A 22436-nucleotide genomic window follows, 5' to 3' on the forward strand; every position below is an offset into this window, starting at 1 on the left:
AAGAATAATAATAACCAAAATTATACCCTGCAGTGTGAACGTAACCATGACGATCCATGGGACACTTCATTAGGCACAACCTCATGAGCTCCCCACAAGATCCGTATCAAAAATGTTAGAGGTTCTGTATTTGCATGGAAGTAGAAGCAGCTCATTTATTTTTATTATTATTATTATTATTGTTATTATTATTATTAATATTATATATTATTATATAATAATAAAATATCAATAAAAATAATAATATATTATTATTATATAATAAATGAGCTGGAATAATAATATTATTATATAATAATAATATATTATTATTAATGTTATTATTATTATATAAATGAGCTGCTTCTACTTCCATGCAAATACAGAACCTCTAACATTTTTGCATGGAAGTAGAAGCAGCTCATTTATTAATAATAATAATAATAATAATAATAATAATAATAATAATAATAATAATAATAATAATAATAATAATAATAATAATAATAATAATAATAATAATAATAATAATAATAATATATTATTATATAATATAATAATATATTAATACAAATAATAATATATTATTATTATATAATAAATGAGCTGGAATAATAATATTATTATAAAATAATAATAATATATTATTATTATTAATATTATTATTATTATATAAATGAGCTGCTTCTACTTCCATGCAAATGCAGAACCGCTAACATTTTTGCATGGAAGTAGAAGCAGCTCATTTATTATTAATAATAATATAATAATAATAATAATAATAATAATAATAATAATAATAATATATTATTATTATTATTATTATTATTATATTATATAATATAATAATATATTAATAAAAATAATAATATATTATTGTTATATAATAAATGAGCTGGAATAATAATATTATTATAACATAATAATAATATATTATTATTATTAATATTATTATTATTATTATTATTATATAAATGAGCTGTTTCTACTTCCATGGAAATACAGAACCTCTAACATTTATGCATGGAAGTAGAAGCAGCTCATTTATTATTATTATTATTATTATTAATAATAATAATATATAATTATATGTTATTATTATTATATAATAATAATATATTGTTATTATTATTATATAATAAATGCGCTTCTTCTACTTCCATGCAAATACAGAACCTCTAACATTTTGGATACAGCTCTTGTATTGGAGCTCATGAGGTTGTGCCTAATGAAGTGTCCGTTCCCATGGATCGTCATGGTTACGTTCACACTGCAGGGTACGACGCCCAATTTGGTTATTTTATTCAAATCTGACTATTTCTGTGATCATTTATATTACAAAAAAATGCACATTTTCATGTGATCACAGAAGTACAGGTTGCTGCAGTGCGTGCTCTCCTTAAAGGAAAAGTGCACTATTTCGGAATTTAACCATAATCCGTCCGTGGCTGGCCACCAGTTCAGGGTGGATCCCGCCTCTTGTCCCAAGTCATCTGGGATAGGCGATGTAGTAACGTAAATACAAACAATATATAACATATAGTGATGACTACTCGCATAAAAGCTCCAATGATGTTGCCCTTGGCGCACATCTTAAAGCTACGGTAGCGTTGCTTTGCTTTGCTGCTATTCCTCATCACAGCTTCCATAGGCAGAGACAACATCAACGTAGCTTCGACGCAGGGGGGGGTACCACGTAGGGAAGAAAGTTCCTTGCTACGGCGTGTTATAAATAGTGTTCAATTCCCAAGCAAGCGCCGTGCCGTATAAATCAGAAATGCTGTCATCCTCCGAGCCTTTTGATTTCCTGCACCTGAAGTATAAAAGGGAATTTCACTTGCATGAGGAAATTCCTCCACTGTGAAATGTTCCAAATGTGCAGCAGGGAGCAGCCAGTTCTGCACTTGTTTGACCTTGGCAAGGACGTTACGCTTTACATAGTAGTTGGTTTTTGACCATTTCGTTATTTGTGTACGACTACCTGCCGACGTGCCTCGGGGCATCCTCTCTCATCCACGTCATTGTACCCTCAGGACAATCAATCATTGTAATTGGACTGTTCAGGTTGTCTTACAAGAGGTTTGGTCTCTCAACCGAGCAGGCTTCATCAGTTCATGCTCAATGACTAGATAGGACAGCTCTAGAAATGCCTCCTTCCGATATGACCTTTGTGCCTTCTGTGCACAGTGTGAGTGACTTGTAGGTGTTCATTTGGTATTTATTTGATATTCATGCTCAATGACTAGATAGGACAGCTCTGTAGGAGGAGAGCTGTCCTATCTAGTCCTGGCTGTCAGCTCTTGAAATGCCTCCTTCCTACAGAGCTGTCCTATCTAGTCGTTGAGCATGAATTTCCAGAGCTTTGGCCTCTCATCCGAGCAGGATTCATCAGTTCATGCTCAATGACTAGATAGGACAGCTCTAGAAGTGCTCTAGCTGTCCGCTCCAGAAATGCCTTCTTCCTACAGAGCTGTCCTATCTAGTCGTTGAGCATGAATTTCCAGCGGTTTGGCCTTTCATCCGAGCAGGCTTCATCAGTTCATGCTTAATGACTAGATAGGACAGCTCTAGAAATGCCTCCTTCCTACAGAGCTGTACGCGCACTGTACACAGAATCACAAAGGTCATATCGGAAGGAGGCATTTCTAGAGCTGTCCTATCTAGTCATTAAGCATGAACTGATGAAGCCTGCTCGGATGAGGATGGAAATTCATGCTCAATGACAAGATAGGACAGCTAGAAATGCCTCCTTCCGATATGACCTTTGTGCCTTCTGTGTACAGTGTGAGTGACTTGTAGGTGTTCATTTGGTATTCATGCTCAATGACTAGATAGGACAGCTCTAGAAATGCCTCCTTCATACAGAACTGTCCTATCTAGTCATTGAGCATGAATTTCCAGCAGTTTGGCCTCTCATCCGAGCAGGCTTCATCAGTACATGCTCAATGACTAGATAGGACAGGTCTAGAAGTGCTCTAGCTGTCAGCTCTAGAAATGCCTCCTTCCCACAGAACTATCCTATCTAGTCATTGCGCATGAATATACACCAAATGAACACCTATAAGTCACTCCCACAGAAGACACAAAGGTCATATTGGAAGGAGGCATTTCAAGAGTTGTCCTCTTGAAATGCCTCCTTCCTACAGAGCTGTCCTATCTAGTCATTGAGCATGAATATACACCAAATGAACACCTACAAGTCACTCACACAGAAGACACAAAGGTCATATCGGAAGGAGGCATTTCTAGAGCTGTCCTCTTGAAATGCCTTCTTCCTACAGAGCTGTCCTATCTAGTCATTGAGCATGAATTTCCCAGCGGTTTGGCCTCTCATCTGAACAGGCTTCATCAGTTCATGCTCAATGACTAGATAGGACAGGTCTAGAAGCGCTCTAGCTGTCAGCTCTAGAAATGCCTCCTTCCTACAGAGCTGTCCTATCTAGTCATTGAGCATGAATATACACCAAATGAACACCTACAAGTCACTCACACAGAAGACACAAGGGTCGTATCGGATGGAGGCATTTCTAGAGCTGTCCTCTTGAAATGCCTCCTTCCTACAGAGCTGTCCTATCTAGTCATTGAGCATGACTATACACCAAATGAACACCTATAAGTCACTCCCACAGAAGACACAAAGGTCATATCGGAAGGAGGCATTTCTAGAGCTGTCCTCTTGAAATGCCTCCTTCCTACAGAGCTGTCCTATCTAGTCATTGAGCATGAATATACACCAAATGAACACCTACAAGTCACTCACACAGAAGACACAAAGGTCATATCGGAAGGAGGCATTTCTAGAGCTGTTCTCTTGAAATGCCTTCTTCCTACAGAGCTGTCCTATCTAGTCATTGAGCATGAATTTCCAGCGGTTTGGCCTCTCATCTGAACAGGCTTCATCAGTTCATGCTCAATGACTAGATAGGACAGGTCTAGAAGTGCTCAGGCTGTCAGTTCTTGAAGTGCCTCCTTCCTACAGAGCTGTCCTATCCAGTCATTGAGCATGAATATACACCATGCGATGCTACGGAACCACAGCTTCAGAACACACACACACCTTCTCTTTCATCTTCTCAATCTTTCTGACGGTGCTGCGTCGGGGCTGGCGGTCCTCGTGGCGAAGCAGGTTGACGTTGAGATCTCCCGACTTGCTGAACTGCTTCTCCTCTTGCTTCTCAGCGTCCTTCAGCTTGCTCTCGGCGCTGATGCTCTCCGTGTGGTACATGTGGTACGTCTTCATCACCTGCGGGTGGAACCACGCCATCACACGTTGTGTACATATTTCATATACATCATATATTTCTTTGCTCATTTGCTCCTTTGAATCTTATTTTATCATTTTAACATTTTGTATTGAAATATTGTCCCTGCCATATCTTTAGTCTACTAATATTTCAATATTTTTACTCTGCTGTACTCTACTCACTCGATGTCACACAAAGTCGTTCCAAAAGCTGCTTTGCTCTTTCCCGGTGGCCTGGTGGATCAATCAGGGCCAAGATATGGCAGTAACGCACACATGGAATCTCTCAACTCCATGCAGGAAGTCGTAATTCCAATCCCCCTCCTCCCGACTGCTATTTATTTATGATCAGGCGTGGGCAATGTATGCTTGTGCGTACCAAAAAAGACAGGAAGTGGATAAGTGGAACCCGCTTATCTCGAAATTTACCTATGGATATACCTATGGATAATTTGAAGTAGCTAATTAACCTAGCATGTTTTTGGAATGTGGGAGGAATCCGGAGTACCCGGAGAAAACCCACGCATGCACGGGGAGAACATGCAAACTCCACACAGAGATGACCCACCATCTTGTCTTTTTGGTCACCACGCCAAGTCCATGACCATAGGCTAAGGTCAGAATGTAGACCGACCAGTAAGGTGAAAGCAGATCCCTCAGAGTCCTCAATGAACTTTACTATTTGAAGATCTTGCAACCAAAAGGCGCTAAATCCAATTTTCACTAAGTTGCATGTTTTTCATGAGTTTAATAGACCTCTGTCATGTGTATCCAAATCACATATTTTGGTCTTGAAATCATTTTAAAAAATATGAAATTTATGCTTTCAACCAAAAGGCGCTATTTCCATTTCAGATTTCAACCAAAAGGCGCTAAATCCAATTTTCACTAAGTTGCATGTTTTTCATGAGTTTAATAGACCTCTGTCATGTGTATCCAAATCACATATTTTGGTCTTGAAATCATTTTTAAAAATATGAAAAAAAGTGATATGAAATTTATGCTTTCAACCAAAAGGCGCTAAATCCAATTTTCACTAAGTTGCATGTTTTTCATGAGTTTAATAGACCTCTGTCATGTGTATCCAAATCACATGTTTTGGTCTTGAAATCATTTTAAAAAATATGAAATTTATGCTTTCAACCAAAAGGCGCTATTTCCATTTCAGATTTCAACCAAAAGGCGCTAAATCCAATTTTCACTAAGTTGCATGTTTTTCATGAGTTTAATAGACCTCTGTCATGTGTATCCAAATCCCATATTTTGGTCTTGAAATCATTTTAAAAAATATGAAAAAAAGTGATATGAAATTTATGCTTTCAACCAAAAGGCGCTAAATCCCTTTCTTTATTCTGATTGGCCCAAGTTTCCCATCTAGTTTGTAATGAGATGATTTTTGTCACTGTCACCTTCATGGTGCAGTCAAATATGAGCACTGCTTTTAATAACATTTTTATTAATTTAATTAATAATAATTATTTTGTATTGTATGTTGAGAATGGCTTCTGTGTTGTAATTATTTTATTAGCATAGCACATTAAAGCACCTTACATTCTTTTACAACAATGCCATTGAAGAAGTTAAAGGTGACTTCAAATTTATTTCAGCCAAAAGGCGTTAAATCCGAAAAAAAACAATTTTTTTTTAAATATATAAAATACATGGTGTGTGCAGGATTTTTATAGCATGCATTTTTATGACCTATATTGATAGCTCTTTCATTTGCAATATAGACTTGATGACCAAATAGATTGATATGTGCGTAATTAAAAATCATTGATTTTCTCAAAATCAGTCAAAATGGATTTAGCGCCTTTTGGTTGCAAGCTCTTCATTTGTTGTTTTATTCTCTTTTGGACAAAAGAATGTCACCGGCTCAGAACCAGACGATGCCATTGGCTGTCCGTCAAGACGAAGGACCATCCTCGGCATAAATGAAGGTCGAGGGGGCGCCATCATTATCCTTTTCCCGAAGCCGTTACGTGGTACAGTCGGGCAGCGATGCTTCGCACGTCATCAATTCCGGCCCCTCGAGCCTCGGTACCCGATTGGCGGAAGTGCCCACTCTTCTTGTAATATCGCTACTATGTGGAGATGTTGCAAAAGTCGGCATTTTAACAACTGGCTGGCTGATGAATGAAAAAGCCAAGAAAAGCATGAATGGCAGACTCAATGATAGGAGGCAGCGGTCCTGAGTTTTTAGTTGCCGCGCTGCTATTAATAAGAGCATGTTTACAACAACAGACAGCAGGTGGTCCATCACCGAGATAAGATAAGCTTTATTGATCCCACTGGGGATATTATTACGTGTGCGTGGCCGGAAATTAACACGAGCCAGAATTGCTGCATCTGACTGAGTCATGTTCCTGAAGCACCAACAGGAGACCTTTCAGGCGTTGCTGCACTTTTTTTTTTTCATTTAAAAGCTTAGCAGACGGAAAATATGTTTAGAACTCACATCCTTCTTTGGCGAGCTTCCACAAGCTTAAACAATAAACTAAATGAGAAAGAATTAAGGGGAAAAAGCATGTAGCGCTAATAAAACAGACAGCAATAGCTTTTTTAAGGAGGGGGGGTGACTTGGGATGGGTACTGAAAATCCTATCATACAGTATTTGTATTTTACTTCATCTAGATCAGGGGTCTCAAACATGCGGCCCGCGGGCCAAATGTGGCCCGCAGGACACTACTTTGAGGCCCCCGCCTTGATATGAAAGTTTAAAGTTTGATATGGATGCTGTATGGTATCATGTACCCAGAAAAAATTATTACGTTTGATTCATGTTCATGTTAAAGGTTAAATAACTGTTAGTTATACTCCCTATCCGTGTGGAAGTGGTAAGTTTTGGTCTATTTTCGGTGCTTTAGGTTCGGTGCTTGGTCCTCTTCTCTTCATCCTCTACATCAAGAGTCTCAAACACGCGGCCCGCGGGCCAAATGTGGCCCGCAGGACACTAGTTTGAGGCCCCCGCCTTGATATGAAAGTTTAAAGTTTGATATGGATGCTGTATGGTATCATGTACCCAGAAAAAATTATTACGTTTGATTCATGTTCATGTTAAAGGTTAAATAACTGTTAATAGTTATCCTCCCTATCCGTGTGGAAGTGGTAAGTTTTTGGCTATTTAAGTTGCGCAATATGTTGTAAATAAAAAGAGTATAAATGTGACTATAGTCGTGTTTTGTCATGTCTACAGGGCTCTAATAATGCTTTGTTCATTTTAATATGAAAAAAATCATTTGTCTACCCACCAACTATATGTGCTTTCTTAAGTTTTTATTATTATTATTATTATTATTATTATTATATGTATTTATTTATTACTAATTTATTGATTTTCTTTATTATCAGAGCTTTTATTGTAGAAAATCGTAACCAAAGCACTGTATATTTTTCTGTTTTTAATAAATGCGTTTATTAAACACAAAAATATGATTGTTCGAAAGAACAAAAACAATACTGTACGATACTGTACTCACCGTGTAGAGTTCGTTGGTCACCTTCACCAACTCCTCGTGCATCTGGATCCCGATGTCCTTGCTCTGAAACACAACAGTACAATGATGGACTATCATGTCTGCTTTACAGTAAGAGGGGTCTCGAACTCGCATCCCGCAGCCTGTGGACCCCTACTTGTCATACTTTATCAACTTTGCTTAAATATGTCATATATTGTTGGAAATTATGTTCTACATTGTTCAATTTTTGAAGTCAAACAGTAAATTCTAATATAATGTAAGTTTTTTTATTTTTTTATTAATTTTTTGTATTTTTTTGTATTAATTTTTTTTTTTTTTTTTAATTTTTTTATGGTTTAATTTCATTTGAACATGCATCAGATTCCAATTGAGTGCATCCCATAATCAGTTCCCAGTTCCACATGTCCAAAAGGAGTAGGAAGAAGCAAAGCTTATTAAATCCTACCCCTCCATCTGGTACTTTTACAATCAGTAACTGTTACATTTGTTCACTTCCTGCTTTCCATAATACAGTTTAAGGTTTTTTTTGTGTGTGTTTGACTTCCTCTGTCCTGTGACGTTGTTTCTTCTTGTTTTTTTTTTTTCCCGTGTACCACCGGAATACCTCACAGCTAGGAGACCAGGGTTCAATTCCACCCTCGGCTATCTCTATGTGGAGTTTGCATGTTCTCCCCGTGCATGCGTGGGTTTTCTCCGGGTACTCCAGTTTCCTCCCACATTCCAAAAACATGCTAGGTTAATTAGCGACTCCAAATTGTCCATAGGTATGAATGTGAGTGTGAATGGTTGTTTGTCTATATGTGCCCCGTGATTGGCTGGACACCAGTCCAGGGTGTACGCCGCCTCTCGCCCCGAAGACAGCTGGGATAGGCTCCAGCACCCTCACAACAGTATCACTCGGATACTGTGAACATCCAGCAGCAACACAACATTTTGGCATGACTGGATAGGCTCCAGCACCCCTGCGACCCTCGTGAGGATAAGCGGTACAAAATGAATGAATGAATGATTAATCACGATTAATTCACTTGAGTGCTGTGATTAATCTGACGAAAACTTTTCATAATTTGACATAATTAATGTAGTTTTGGACCTACTGCATAAGCTAGACCAGGGGTGGGCAAACTACGGCCCGGGGGCCACATCCGGCCCGCCAAGTGTTTGAATACGGCCCGCCCAATCTTTCCAAAGTATTTCATTTAAAGTCAACATACAACCTGGCATCATGGCCTGAGCCAACCTTTTGATGGTTTTATCAATTTCCTTTTTTGACATGGTCTGTTGTTTACAAAGTGCTCCTGAAAAAAGGGACACATGATTATTAGATTATTATAATTATTATTAGAACTATTATGATTATTATAATTATTATATTAATGCTAATTATTATATTAATTATATATAATATTATTGTTATATTTGCATATTTTACATAATAATAATATAACAATTATTATTTTAATTTTATTGTAATTATTATAATATTTTATTATTTTTAAAATATTTAAATATAAATATAAAATAATAAATAATAATAGCACTAGTATAATAGCCACTCAATGGCATCCGAGCACATCGACGACTCTGGAATGAGACAGACTGCAGCGTGTACTGCAGAGGCTCGGTGGGGGGTGGGTGTTGGGGGGCGGGGCAGGCAATGATGCAACACGGGGTAAGAGCTGCGGTGCATCATTCTGAAGCAAGGCACGGGGAATTTATCCGCTGCGATTGTTCTGATGAATGATCTAAATCTAAATTGTTAGCTAAATTCTGCCTCAGTTTTTGTACAATATTACGTATTTTCATTTTCCATTGTTTTCAAAATTATGATCAGACTGCTCAATGCCAAATAAGCCCCTCTACCTGCCCACAAATTATTATTATTTATTCTAAATTATTTAAATTATTTGTACAAATGACTGTTTATGCTGTACATTGTTCATATTTCATATTTCAACTATTTATTTATTCTCCACATTATTATTATTATTTATCTATCTTTTTCACTGTTAGTATTTTTGCTAGAATTTTTTTGTGTGTCTGGAACAAATTAATTTCATTTACTTTATTGAAACATTTTCATGCTTTTCAACAATTTTTGCTTAAATGTTGCCTCCGTTTTCATAAACTGTCTGTTTTTGTACAATATTGCATATTCATGGTTTTTTTTGGAGGGGCTTTGGAACAGATTAATTAGATTAACATTATTTTCAATGAGAATATTGTATGTTTTGGTTTTCATCAAAAATATTGCCTTGGTTTACATATAATATTGTACGTTTACATATTTGCAACTTACTATTATTATTCTGTACAAATGTAGTTTGTGTCAGGAACAGATTAAATCAATTTTAATAATTTTTTTATTTTTTAAATTAATTTAATTAATTGATTTCCTGTGAGAAATTTTGCCTTGGTTTTCGTACATTTCAGTTTGGATTTTTTTTCATACTATATATTTCTCAATTGCATTTGCATTGTTTTCTGCACAAAAATATACACTTATATCGTATAAAATGTATTATTTGTAAATATTTTTGGGTGTCTGAAACAGATTAATTGGATTTACATTATTTCCTATCAGAAAAATTGCATTGATTTTCATATGTTTTGGTTTTCATCAAAAATATTGGTAAAAAGTCGCTTTGGTTTCCATACAATATTGTACATTTTGCATTGTTTTCTTCATAAAGATATAGAAGAATTGCCTCGGTTTTCATTTTTTTTTCTATTATTCTCTCTTCTATTTCTCTTCTTCTCTCAGTGGTAAGGTAATGTCATGTAAGGTAATGTCATGTAAGGTAATGTCGGTTCTGTCATTGGTGGCGTCTCTCTCATCTAAAGGGAGGCTATTAAAATTCTTAAAGTTAGCATTTTTCTGGTATTTCTGCCTTGGGTTTGAACCGTCCTGCGGTGAATTGCTTTGTAAATTGAAGTTTAGCAAATCTCATCCAGTACAGCAGTTGCAATATTTCAGTGTTTTTTTTTTTTTTGTTTTTTTTTTCTCTTATTCTCTCTTCTATTTCTCTTCTTTTTCTCTCAGTGTTAAGGTAATGTCATGTAAGGTAAAAAAAAAAAAATTGCCTCGGTTTTCATACGTTTTGGTTTTCATCGCCAATTTTTGGTAAAATGATACCTCAGTTTTCATACAATATTGCACATAAAATTCCTCTATAAAAAGTATTTGCTGTTAATGTGTTTTAGATTTTTGATTATTTCCCATGGAAAAAAAAAATCACCTCAGTTTTCGTGCGTATTGTTTTACATTAGACCTTTTGGAAGGAATGAATAATGAAAACCGAGGTACGACTGCACCAACTTCATCACGTTCAGCTTCACTTGTCATCTCGGAAGGCTTGTGTCTGACAGCTGAAGCAACAGACGGCAGATATCCTCCAGTTGAGTAAATAACCGCCCACAGCCACCATAGGACGAGATGCTGTTTATAAATAAGCCTGTCAAAGCCTAATGACTTACGGTGGTGAGCACAATGTATCCATAAACACAGCATATGCTTAGTATATCTATCCTAAGTATAGTTGGACCTGTTGAGTGCACGTGCACGCTCACTCACACCTCGAGGAGGGCGTGCAAGGTGAGGTGCAGGGTTTGGATGTTTGGATAAGACCTCAGCCATCTCTGCTATGTGCTGACCAAATGCTGCTCATATACTTTGTGGAACCCCTCTACCTTTCTTGCAAGCATGTCGCCGCCTTCCGTCTAAGCCACCGGCCCAGTTTAATGCCAGCCCAGTTTAATGTTATTTAGCTGTACAAACCCCTGTATGACCTGCTGGCACCTGTATACTGCATACAATCACCTGATTACCAAAACAAATGAACAAAATAACAACTTCGCCTGGTGGTCATTTGCGGCCCGTAGCGGTTTTATTAATGGCCTTCGGCACTTTTTAAACATAAAATTAATGGTTCATGGTTCAATAATTAATTTTTTTTTAATGCATATTTAAACAAATTGTATATATTCTTGGCCTGCATTAAGTACTTTCAAACACAAAAAAGGTATTATAAAGAGAAAAAGAAAGTCAAAATATTTCCTGATGACGTCATGATAATATGAGAAAAAAGATTCTTGTAATTATGTTGTAATATTTGGTGGAAAAAATTAATTTTATCTGCAAAAATAAGCAAAAAAAAAAGGTATTATAAGCAGAAAAAGAAAGTCAAAATATTTCCGGATGACGTCATGATAATATGAGAAAAAAGATTCTTGTAATTATGTTGTAATATTTGGTGGAAAAAATTAATTTTATCTGCAAAAATAAGCAAAAAAAGGTATTATAAGGAGAAAAAAAAAGTCAAAACATTTCCGGATGACGTCATGATAATATGGGAAAAAAGATTATTATAATTATGTTGTAATACTTGGTGGAAAAAAATTATCTGCAAAAATAAGCAAAAAAAGGTATTATAAAAAGAAAAAGAAAGTCAAAATATTTCTGGATGATGTCATGATAATATGAGAAAAAAGATTCATATAATTTTGTTGTAATATTTGGTGGAAAAAGTAAAATTTTATCTGCAAAAATAAGCAAAAAAGGTATTATAAGGAGAAAAAGAAAGTCAAAATATTTCTGGATGACGTCATGATAATATGAGAAAAAAAGATTCTTATAATTATGTTATAATATTTGGTGGGGAAAAAAAATTCTCTGCAAAAATAAGCAAAAAAATGTATTATAAGGAGAAAAAGAAAGTCAAAATATTTCCGGATGATGTCATGATAATATGAGAAAAAAGATTCTTGTAATTATGTTATAATATTTGGTGGAAAAAAATAATTTTATCTGCAAAAATAAGCAAAAAAAGGTATTATAAGGAGAAAAAAAAAGTCAAAACATTTCCGGATGACGTCATGATAATATGGGAAAAAAGATTATTATAATTATGTTGTAATATTTGGTGGAAAAAAATTATCTGCAAAAATAAGCAAAAAAAGGTATTATAAAAAGAAAAAGAAAATCAAAATATTTCTGGATGATGTCATGATAATATGAGAAAAAAGATTCATATAATTTTGTTGTAATATTTGGTGGAAAAAGTAAAATTTTATCTGCAAAAATAAGCAAAAAAAGGTATTATAAGGAGAAAAAGAAAGTCAAAATATTTCTGGATGACGTCATGATAATATGAGAAAAAAAGATTCTTATAATTATGTTATAATATTTGGTGGGGAAAAAAAATTCTCTGCAAAAATAAGCAAAAAAATGTATTATAAGGAGAAAAAGAAAGTCAAAATATTTCCGGATGACGTCATGATAATATGAGAAAAAAGATTCATATAATTTTGTTGTAATATTTGGTGGAAAAAATAAAATTATATCTGCAAAAAAAAGGTATTATGAGGAGAAAAAGAAAGTAAAAAATATTTCCGCATGACGTCATGATAATATGAGAAAAAAAGATTCTTGTAATTATGTTGTAATATTTGATGGAAAAAATAAAATTTTATCTGCAAAAATAAGCAAAAAAAAAGGTATTATAAGGAGAAAAAGAAAGTCAAAATATTTCCGGATGACGTCATGATAATATGAGAAAAAAGATTCTTGTAATTATGTTGTAATATTTGGTGGAAAAAATACAATTCTATCTGCAAAAATAAGCAAGAAAATGTATTATAAGGAGAAAAAGAAAGTCAAAATATTTCCGGATGATGTCATGATAATATGAGAAAAAAGATTCTTATAATTATGTTATAATATTTGGTGGAAAAAATAAAATTATATCTGCAAAAAAAAGGTATTATAAGGAGAAAAAGAAAGTCAAAATATTTCTGGATGACGTCATGATAATATGAGAAAAAAGATTCTTGTAATTATGTTGTAATATTTGGTGAAAAAAATAAGATTTTATCTGCAAAAATAAGCAAAAAAAATATTATAAGGAGAAAAATAAAGTCAAAATATTTCCGGATGACGTTATGATAATATGAAAAAAAAGATTCTTGTAATTATGTTGTAATATTTGGTGGGAAAAATAAGATTTTATCTGCAAAAATGAGCAAAAAAAGATATTATAAGAAGAAAAAGTTCATATTAATAATGCACTTTGTCACCGATAACACAAAGTGGCTGAGTCAACAGCGCCTCTGCTGGTTGCAGCCAAGCAGTGCACCCCCCTTCGTCTTTAATTGGCCGAATGCTGGAAATAATCTCCACACTGACCTTCTTGAAGAGGCGGATGACGTCCTCGCTGATCTGCGCCAAGCGGACGATGACATTGTTGGTGTAGATGTCGCTGAGGGTGGCGTGGTCACGGCTTTCACGTCGAGTCTGGTTCAGGACCAGGTACCAGCAGTTGACAGATGACAGAAGGTGCTGGTCTTTCCTGGGAAACAGGATTATTGTGAATATATATATATATATATATATATATATATATATATATATGTATAAGACAACCCTACAAAGTCAAACAAAAACAAAAAAAATTAAATTAAATTAAATTAAATTAAATTAAATTAAATTAAATTAAATTAAATTAAATTATTATTTATTATTATTTAAAAAAGTATGTGTTGACACTTACTATGGTACCCATTATGGCATTGGATGCTCATATCACCCTGTACTTTGGTACGTGACAAAAATTAAATTAAATTAAATTAAATTAAATTAAATTAAATTAAATTAAATTAAATTAAATTAAATTAAATTAAATTAAATTAAATTAAATTAAATTAAATTAAATTAAATTAAATTAAATTTTACCAACATACCACTCCTGAGCCTACAGGACAAGAAATGTAAACATTTAAAAAAATTAAATTAAAAAAAACAACAACAAAAAACTTAAACTATATTATGAAAGCAGGAAGTGAACAAATGTAACAGTTACTGATTGTAAAAGTACCAGATGGAGGGGTAGGATTTAATAAGCTTTGCTTCTTCCTACTCCTTTTGGACATGTGGAACTGGGAACTGATTATGGGATGCACTCAATTGTAATCTGATGCATGTTCAAATGAAATTAAACCATTACCATTACCATTACCATTACCATTACCATTACCACAATATCATATGTAGAATTCCGGTTTTCCTTCCCTTCCTTCCTCATTAAACCCCAAACCGCGGTACCCTCTAGGTGGGCGTCAACTGGTTAAACCAAAACAATGCTAAGAGTCACAGACCCGCATTGCTGCATAATGACTTTAAGCGCTTGCTGGCGCGGGTTCTTTCAGAAGAGCTTTCAAAATAGACCCTGCTAGACAATCCCACCAACACACACACACACACACACACCATCCTTTCAAAGCCAGTCCCCTTGTTTGCATTCTATCTGAGCATTCATCAATCAAGCCACCCAGAGGAGCAGACAAAGAGGGAGGGAATGAAATGAGAGCAAAGAAGGGCCAGATCTCGGTGGTAGCGATGGCGGGGGAGAGCGGCGGGGGGTTGGCGCTATGCTGTGCATCCTCAGCAACATCAAAGACGAGCCTCCAGAGATGATGCTAACGCTAATCACGTCTTATGAGTGGGGATGCACACACAAAATTAATCCCAATCACTAACATGCACTCTAATTTATAAATGATGACAATTAAAAAAAATTTACTTAACGAGCTGCATCATAAATAAATGCTACTCACGGACTCAAACACTTCCTGCCCTGAATGCACCAGGGTTGTAAACAATAAACCGATACAAGCGGATGTCCGGTTTGGAATGACGGGAATCAGTCCGGAATCCTCGGATGAAAGACATGCACAGGTATGCAAGACTAGCAACCGGTTGACAAGGACAACCTTGGCGGTTTCTAAACTTGAGGCTCCCTTGCTAGGTGCTAGTATGGTAGCTGTTAGCATGTTAGCATTTAAGCTAATTGACTCATGTCTAAAGGCAAATACACACATGGCATGATGTAGGGATGTTATAGGACAACTTTGGCACTTTCTAAACTTGAGGCTCTCTTGCTATGTGCTAGCATGGTAGCCGTTAGCATGTTAGCATTTAAGCTAATTTACTCATGTCTAAAGGCAAATAAAAACATTTGGCACTTTCTAAATTTGAGGCTCTCTTGCTAGGTGCAAGCATGACGACTGTTAGCATGTTAGCATTTTAGCTAATTTACTCATGTCTAAAGGTAAATACACACATGGCATGATGTAGGGATGCTATAGGACAACTTTAGCACTTTCTAAACTTGAGGCTCTCTTGCTATGTGCTAGCATGGTAGTCGTTAGCATGTTAGCATTTTAGCTAATTTACTCATGTCTAAAGGCATATACACACATGGCATGATGTAGGGATGTTATAGGACAACTTTGGCACTTTCTAAACTTGAGGCTCTCTTGCTATGTGCTAGCATGGTAGCCGTTAGCATGTTAGCATTTAAGCTAATTTACCCATGTCTAAAGTCAAATACACACATGGCATGATGTAGGGATGTTATAGGACAACTTTGGCACTTTCTAAACTTGAGGCTCTCTTGCTATGTGCTAGCATGGTAGCCGTTAGCATGTTAGCATTTTAGCTAATTTACTCATGTCTAAAGGCAAATACACACGTGGCATGATGTAGGGAAGTTATAGGACAACTTTGGCACTTTCTAAACTTGAGGCTCTCTTGCTACGTGCTAGCATGGTAGCTGTTAGCATGTTAGCATTTAAGCTAATGTACTCATGTCTAAAGGCAAACACACACATGGCATGATGTAGGGATGTTATACGGCAACTTTGGCACTTTCTAAACTTGAGGCTCTCTTGCTAGGTGTGAGCATGATGACTGTTAGCATGTTAGCATTTTAGCTAATTTACTCATGTCTAAAGGCAAATACACACATGGCATGATGTAGGGATCTTATAGGACAACTTTGGCACTTTCTAAACTTGAGGCTCTTTTGCTAGGTGCGAGCATGATGACTGTTAGCATGTTAGCATTTTAGCTAATTTACTCATGTCTAAAGGCAAATACACACATGGCATGATGTAGGGATGTTATAGGACAACTTTGGCACTTTCTAAACTTGAGGCTCTCTTGCTAGGTGCGAGCATGACTACTGTTAGCATGTTAGCATTTTAGCTAATTTACTCATGTCTAAATGCAAATACACACATGGCATGATGTAGGGATGTTATAGGACAACTTTGGCACTTTCTAAACTTGAGGCCCTCTTGCTATGTGCTAGCATGGTAGACGTTAGCATGTTAGCATTTTAGCATTTTAGCTAATTTACTCATGTCTAAATGCAAATACACACATGGTATGATGTGGGGACACTATCGGACTGCCTGGACACTTTTGGGACTTGAGGCTGTCTTGCTAGGTGCTAGCATGATGACTGTCAGCATGTTAGCATTTTAGCTAATTTACTCATGTCTAAATGCAAATACACAAATGGCATGATGTGGGGACACTATGGGACTGCCTCAAACTTTTCGGAACCTGAGGCTGTCGTGGTAGGTGCTAGCATGGTAGCCGTTGGCACACCGGGCCCGAGGTTCACAGCACAGGTGGATAGCCCATCAAATTTTTTTCTAGTTATATCTTAATCTTCCCATTTTTGAAAACAAGAGCCAGACGGTTTTAAAAAGACAAAACGCTGTTACCTGACTTTCACATCCTGCAGCTGCTAATACCGGAGGAAGAGCGCCAATGTTTGCTAACACGCAGCTGCATGCAGGCAGGGGCTGGAGTTTTGGCAAGATACAGCTAATCTGCTGATGCACCGCATGCTGACACCAGCTGCACTGGATTGGGATAAAAGCAGCCTATTGACTCCTGGCTGCAAAGGAACCAGACAGAACGGTTTATAGTTTCACATCTAACCCCTTGTCGACACGTGCCCTGCGCCCTTGGACTGGGTTTTGCATCTTTTTTTTGTGCAAAATGTATCAAAATGGCTCCCGCATCCCGAGCCCGAAAAAAATGTGGATATCCCTGAAGGACGGTCGGAATGAAATACTAATAAGAGCGTGTGAGTGGAACTAATAAGAGTGGAATTGAACTCTGGTCTCCTAGCTGTGAGGTCTGCGCGCTAACCACTCGACCACCGTGCAGCCGTTATTCAGTTATATAGTTTAAAAATACCATTTAACAAGAAAACTAAGGGACAAAATGCAAAAATGAGATGGAATTTTATCGGGATAAACCGTTAGCATGTTAGCATTTAAGCTAAGTGACTCATGTCTAAAGGCAAATACACACATGGCATGATGTAGGGAGGTTATAGGGCAACTTTGGCACTTTCTAAACTTGAGGCTCTCTTGCTAGGTGCTAGCATGGTAGCCGTTAGCATGTTAGCATTTTAACTAATTTACTCATATTTAAAGGGAAATACACACATGGCATGATGTAGGGGTGTTATAGGACAACTTTGGCACTTTCTAAACTTGAGGCTCTCTTGCTAGGTGCGAGCATGACGACTGTTAGCATGTTAGCATTTTAGCTAATTTACTCATGTCTAAAGGCAAATACACACATGGCATGATGTAGGGATGTTATAGGACAACTTTGGCACTTTCTAAACTTGAGGCTCTCTTGCTATGTGCTAGCATGGTAGCCGTTAGCATTTTAGCTAATTTACTCATGTCTAAAGGGAAATACCCACATGGCATAATGTAGGGATGTTATAGGACAACTTTGGCACTTTCTAAACTTGAGGCTCTCTTGCTAGGTGCGAGCATGACAGCTGTTAGCATGTTAGCATTTTAGCAAATTTACTCATGTCTAAAGGCAAATACACACATGGCATGATGTAGGGATGTTATAGGACAACTTTGGCACTTTCTAAACTTGAGGCTCTCTTGCTAGGTGCTAGCATGTAGCGGTTAGCATGTTAGCATTTTAACTAATTTACTCATATTTAAAGGGAAATACACACATGGCATGATGTAGGGGTGTTATAGGACAACTTTGGCACTTTCTAAACTTGAGGCTCTCTTGCTAGGTGCTAGCATGGTAGCCGTTAGCATTTTAGCAAATTTACTCATGTCTAAAGGGAAATACACACATGGCATGATGTAGGGATGTTATAGGACAACTTTGGCACTTTCTAAACTTGAGGCTCTCTTGCTATGTGCTAGCATGGTAGCCGTTAGCATTTTAGCTAATTTACTCATGTCTAAAGGGAAATACACACATGGCATAATGTAGGGATGTTATAGGACAACTTCGGCACTTTCTGAACTTGAGGCTCTCTTGCTAGGTGCGAGCATGACAGCTGTTAGCATGTTAGCATTTTAGCAAATTTACTCATGTCTAAAGGCAAATACACACATGGCATGATGTAGGGATGTTATAGGACAACTTTGGCACTTTCTAAACTTGAGGCTCTCTTGCTATGTGCTAGCATGGTAGCCGTTAGCATGTTAGCATTTAAGCTAATTGTCAAAATATGAGGAAAAACAGTTGTAACATTATAATAACAATAATGTACTATTCTGAGAAAAAATAACAAAGTTGAAATGTTAATGAAATCGCTATTCCACAATTTTACGAAAAACAAAACAACAAATTAAAATTTACATCACTCTAGCTCAAACCGCCGAGCCCAGTGTTGACGCCGTTCACTGGACTAACCATGCTGGCATTTATTTAGGCCTCCAAAACCGATCCTGAAATGATATATAGACACTTGGGAAAATGTATTTTTGCCGGATACCAGTATGAAACCAGTACATTCCGTCATTATCCATATACATATATACGTATATATATGTTGTGGTATGCACCTTGCAATCTTAAACATGTTTTGAAAAACAATCATGCGGAAATGGAGGCGAAAAACTGTCATTTTATAAGAATAAAGACTTAAAACTCTAATTTAGAAGACGAGGCGCAGTCACAGCGCACCTACGCACCAAATTACAGGCCAAAATATTAAAACTGGTAATATTGAAATATTTAGCATTTTTTACATCATAATATTATAACAAAAAACGCTTTTTGGTAAATTTGGCTGGGGAAAAAAGTTATGAATGTGAGTTATGATTTACATATACATACATATACATTCACTTCAATAAGTAATCAGAAGTGCTGATTACATGGTAGTGTACACGCAGTCCTTGTGTATATATATATATATGTATATAATATATACATACAGTATATCACAAAGCTGAGATGTGTTTTTTTCTTGAAATACCATAAATTCCAGTATATAAGCTACAACATTTATAAATAAAAAAAAACGTGAATTCTAATTTTGTTACATCCTTTTTACTTCGGAACTACAACTTTTTTTTTTTAGAAATACTGTGGTCGGTATGTATGTATACCGGTACAACAACATGACAGTATCATCTCTCAAAAGACGACATTAACAACCACACTAAATTCATCACACAGCGACTTAACACTTATGACTTATGACTCTTGAGCACGCTCGTACAGTATGCTCTCCATTTTGGCGCATTTTCCTGGTTTCAGTTTCAAGTTCAGTCTGTACAATTTGGAGTGGGGGGTTGGGGGGGGGGGGGGGGTGCAAAAACTTTTCTGTCCCCTGGGGAAGGCATGACCGAAAATAACTGAGAAGCGCTGAAACATAGACAATGTCGCAATATGACTTAAAATTACAAAACATTTTAATGTTTTCCTGCTCCTACAAGAGGGACCTGTCTCTCCGTCATTTGCAACGCCCCTTCCAGTGTCCACAGGGATTCAAGTAAGAGGTTTCACTGCATTTAATACAGTATGAGTGACTTATGTGCATGAGTGACTCAGGTGTTGTAGGAGCGGAACTCGTGTGTAGTCATGCTTTTCATCCTTTCTTTTCTGCACTGTAATCCAACTCGGCGGTTGAGCCGAGGTCAGAAACCCCGACGTCACAAGTGGGTGGAACTTACTTGAACTGCTGGTGTTCCCGGGAGCTGCGGATCTTGGAGGAAAAACGCTCGGAGAGTTTGTCTAAACTGCGCGAGTATTCCAGTTCAATCTCTGCCTTGCGGCGGAAAAACTCCTGCAGGTCCTGCAGCAGCTGGATGCGAGATTCCGACTGCTGCTCCAAGCATTTGAACTGCTCCACCAGCTGGTTACGGATTTCTGTTGCAGCAAGACCAAAAAAAAACAAAACAAACATCAACGTCAGCGGAGTTGCAAAGCGTACACGCCCCACACGTTGGAGACACCCCTTTATTCTATCTTTAGAGTAGTCAGCGTACAGGTTGTATTTACTATCCACTGACAATGACGACATAGATGCATACTCTACTGTACATCATTACAGAATTTACTCCAGTAAATATGGATGACACGGCATCTGTAAAGCTGTTTTATGGTGAAGTTTAAAGCCTAGCCCTCAGTAGTGATGAAGGAATAAATAATATAATTTTTTTTTCAATTTAAAATTTATTTAACAACAAAAATTAAATTAAATTAAATTAAATTAAATTAAATTAAATTAAATTAAATTAAATTAAATTAAATTAAATTAAATTAAATTAAATTAAATTAAATTATTCATTCATTCATTCATTTTCTACCACTTTTTCCTCACGAGAGTTGCGGGGGGTGCTGGAGCCTGTCCCCAGGCGAGAGGCGGGGCACACCCCAGACTGGTCGCCAGCCAATCACAGTAAAAAGTCTATTAAAAAATGTATTTAACAACAAAAATTAAATTAAATTAAATTAAATTAAATTAAATTAAATTAAATTAAATTAAATTAAATTAAATTAAATTAAATTAAATTAAATTAAATTAAATAAATTAAATTAAATTAAATTAAATTCATGAGGATAAGCACTAGAAAATGGATGGATATATTTCAACTAAATGCCACTAAACTGACATTATTTTTCCTGATATTACAAGGTTATGCTTGTAAAATTCAGACATTTTTTGTCGGATTAGAATTTTTATATTTTTATTTTATTCTTGGAAAATTCCTGCCGATTTGTGTATTTTCTTTTCTTTTTTTTTAGTTCTTCAAAAGATATTTTTACAATGTGGCGTGTGCCAATAAAAATACAACAGCGGGCTGCAAATGGTCCCACTTTGGGCCACACTTGGGACCCCACTGGTGTAAAGCAGGGGTCTCAAACTCAATTTACCTGGGGGCCACTGGAGCTAGGGTCTCACATTTATACTTTTTTATTTACAACATATTGCGCAACTGCAGGGTCTTGAGACACATGCTAACTCGCAAACTAGAGAGCTAGCCACCTAAACGGTAGCCTTCAAGTTATTTCCTTTCAACATAAATAGCCAAAAACTTACCACTTCCACACGGATCGGGAGTATAACTATTAACAGTTATTTAACCTTTAACATGAACATGAATCAAACGTAATAATTTTTTCTGGGTACATGATACCATACAGCATCCATATCAAACTTGCGCGGGCCGCACTAACATTAAACTTTCATATCAAGGCGGGGGCCTCAAACTAGTGTCCTGCGGGCCACATTCGGCCTGTGGGCCGTGTATTTGAGACACATGCTAACTCGCAAACTAGAGAGCTAGTGACCTAAACGGTAGCCTTCAAGTTATTTCCTTTCAACTTAAATAGCCAAAAACTTACCACTTCCACACGGATAGGGAGGATAACTATTAACAGTTATTTAACCTTTAACATGAACATGAATCAAACGTAATCATTTTTTCTGGGTACATGATACCATACAGCATCCATATCAAACTTGCGCGGGCCGCACTAACATTAAACTTTCATATCAAGGCGGGGGCCTCAAACTAGTGTCCTGCGGGCCACATTCAGCCCGTGGGCCGTGTATTTGAGACACATGCTAACTCGCAAACTAGAGACCAAGCG

At 36.4% G+C, this 22436-nt stretch overlaps 1 protein-coding gene across 2 annotated transcripts in view; it reads right to left on the minus strand.

Moving 5' to 3' along the window:
- srgap3 (SLIT-ROBO Rho GTPase activating protein 3) overlaps positions 1-22436 on the minus strand; it is an 86291-nt gene that overhangs the window by 37407 nt on the left and 26448 nt on the right. For both annotated transcript variants that reach the window (XM_058055002.2, XM_058055004.2), the window contains exons 2-5: positions 20513-20708; positions 13887-14049; positions 7703-7765; positions 4037-4222 (exon numbers count right to left, since the gene is read on the minus strand). In XM_058055002.2, coding sequence (XP_057910985.2) covers positions 4037-4222; positions 7703-7765; positions 13887-14049; positions 20513-20708 — 608 coding nt within the window. The remainder of the gene's footprint in view (positions 1-4036; positions 4223-7702; positions 7766-13886; positions 14050-20512; positions 20709-22436) is intronic.

Source organism: Doryrhamphus excisus, linkage group LG18, assembly GCF_037039965.1.
Source record: "Doryrhamphus excisus strain RoL-2023G ecotype Guam linkage group LG18, RoL_Dexc_Guam_v1.1, whole genome shotgun sequence".
Classification (NCBI taxonomy): Eukaryota; Metazoa; Chordata; class Actinopteri; order Syngnathiformes; family Syngnathidae; genus Doryrhamphus; species Doryrhamphus excisus.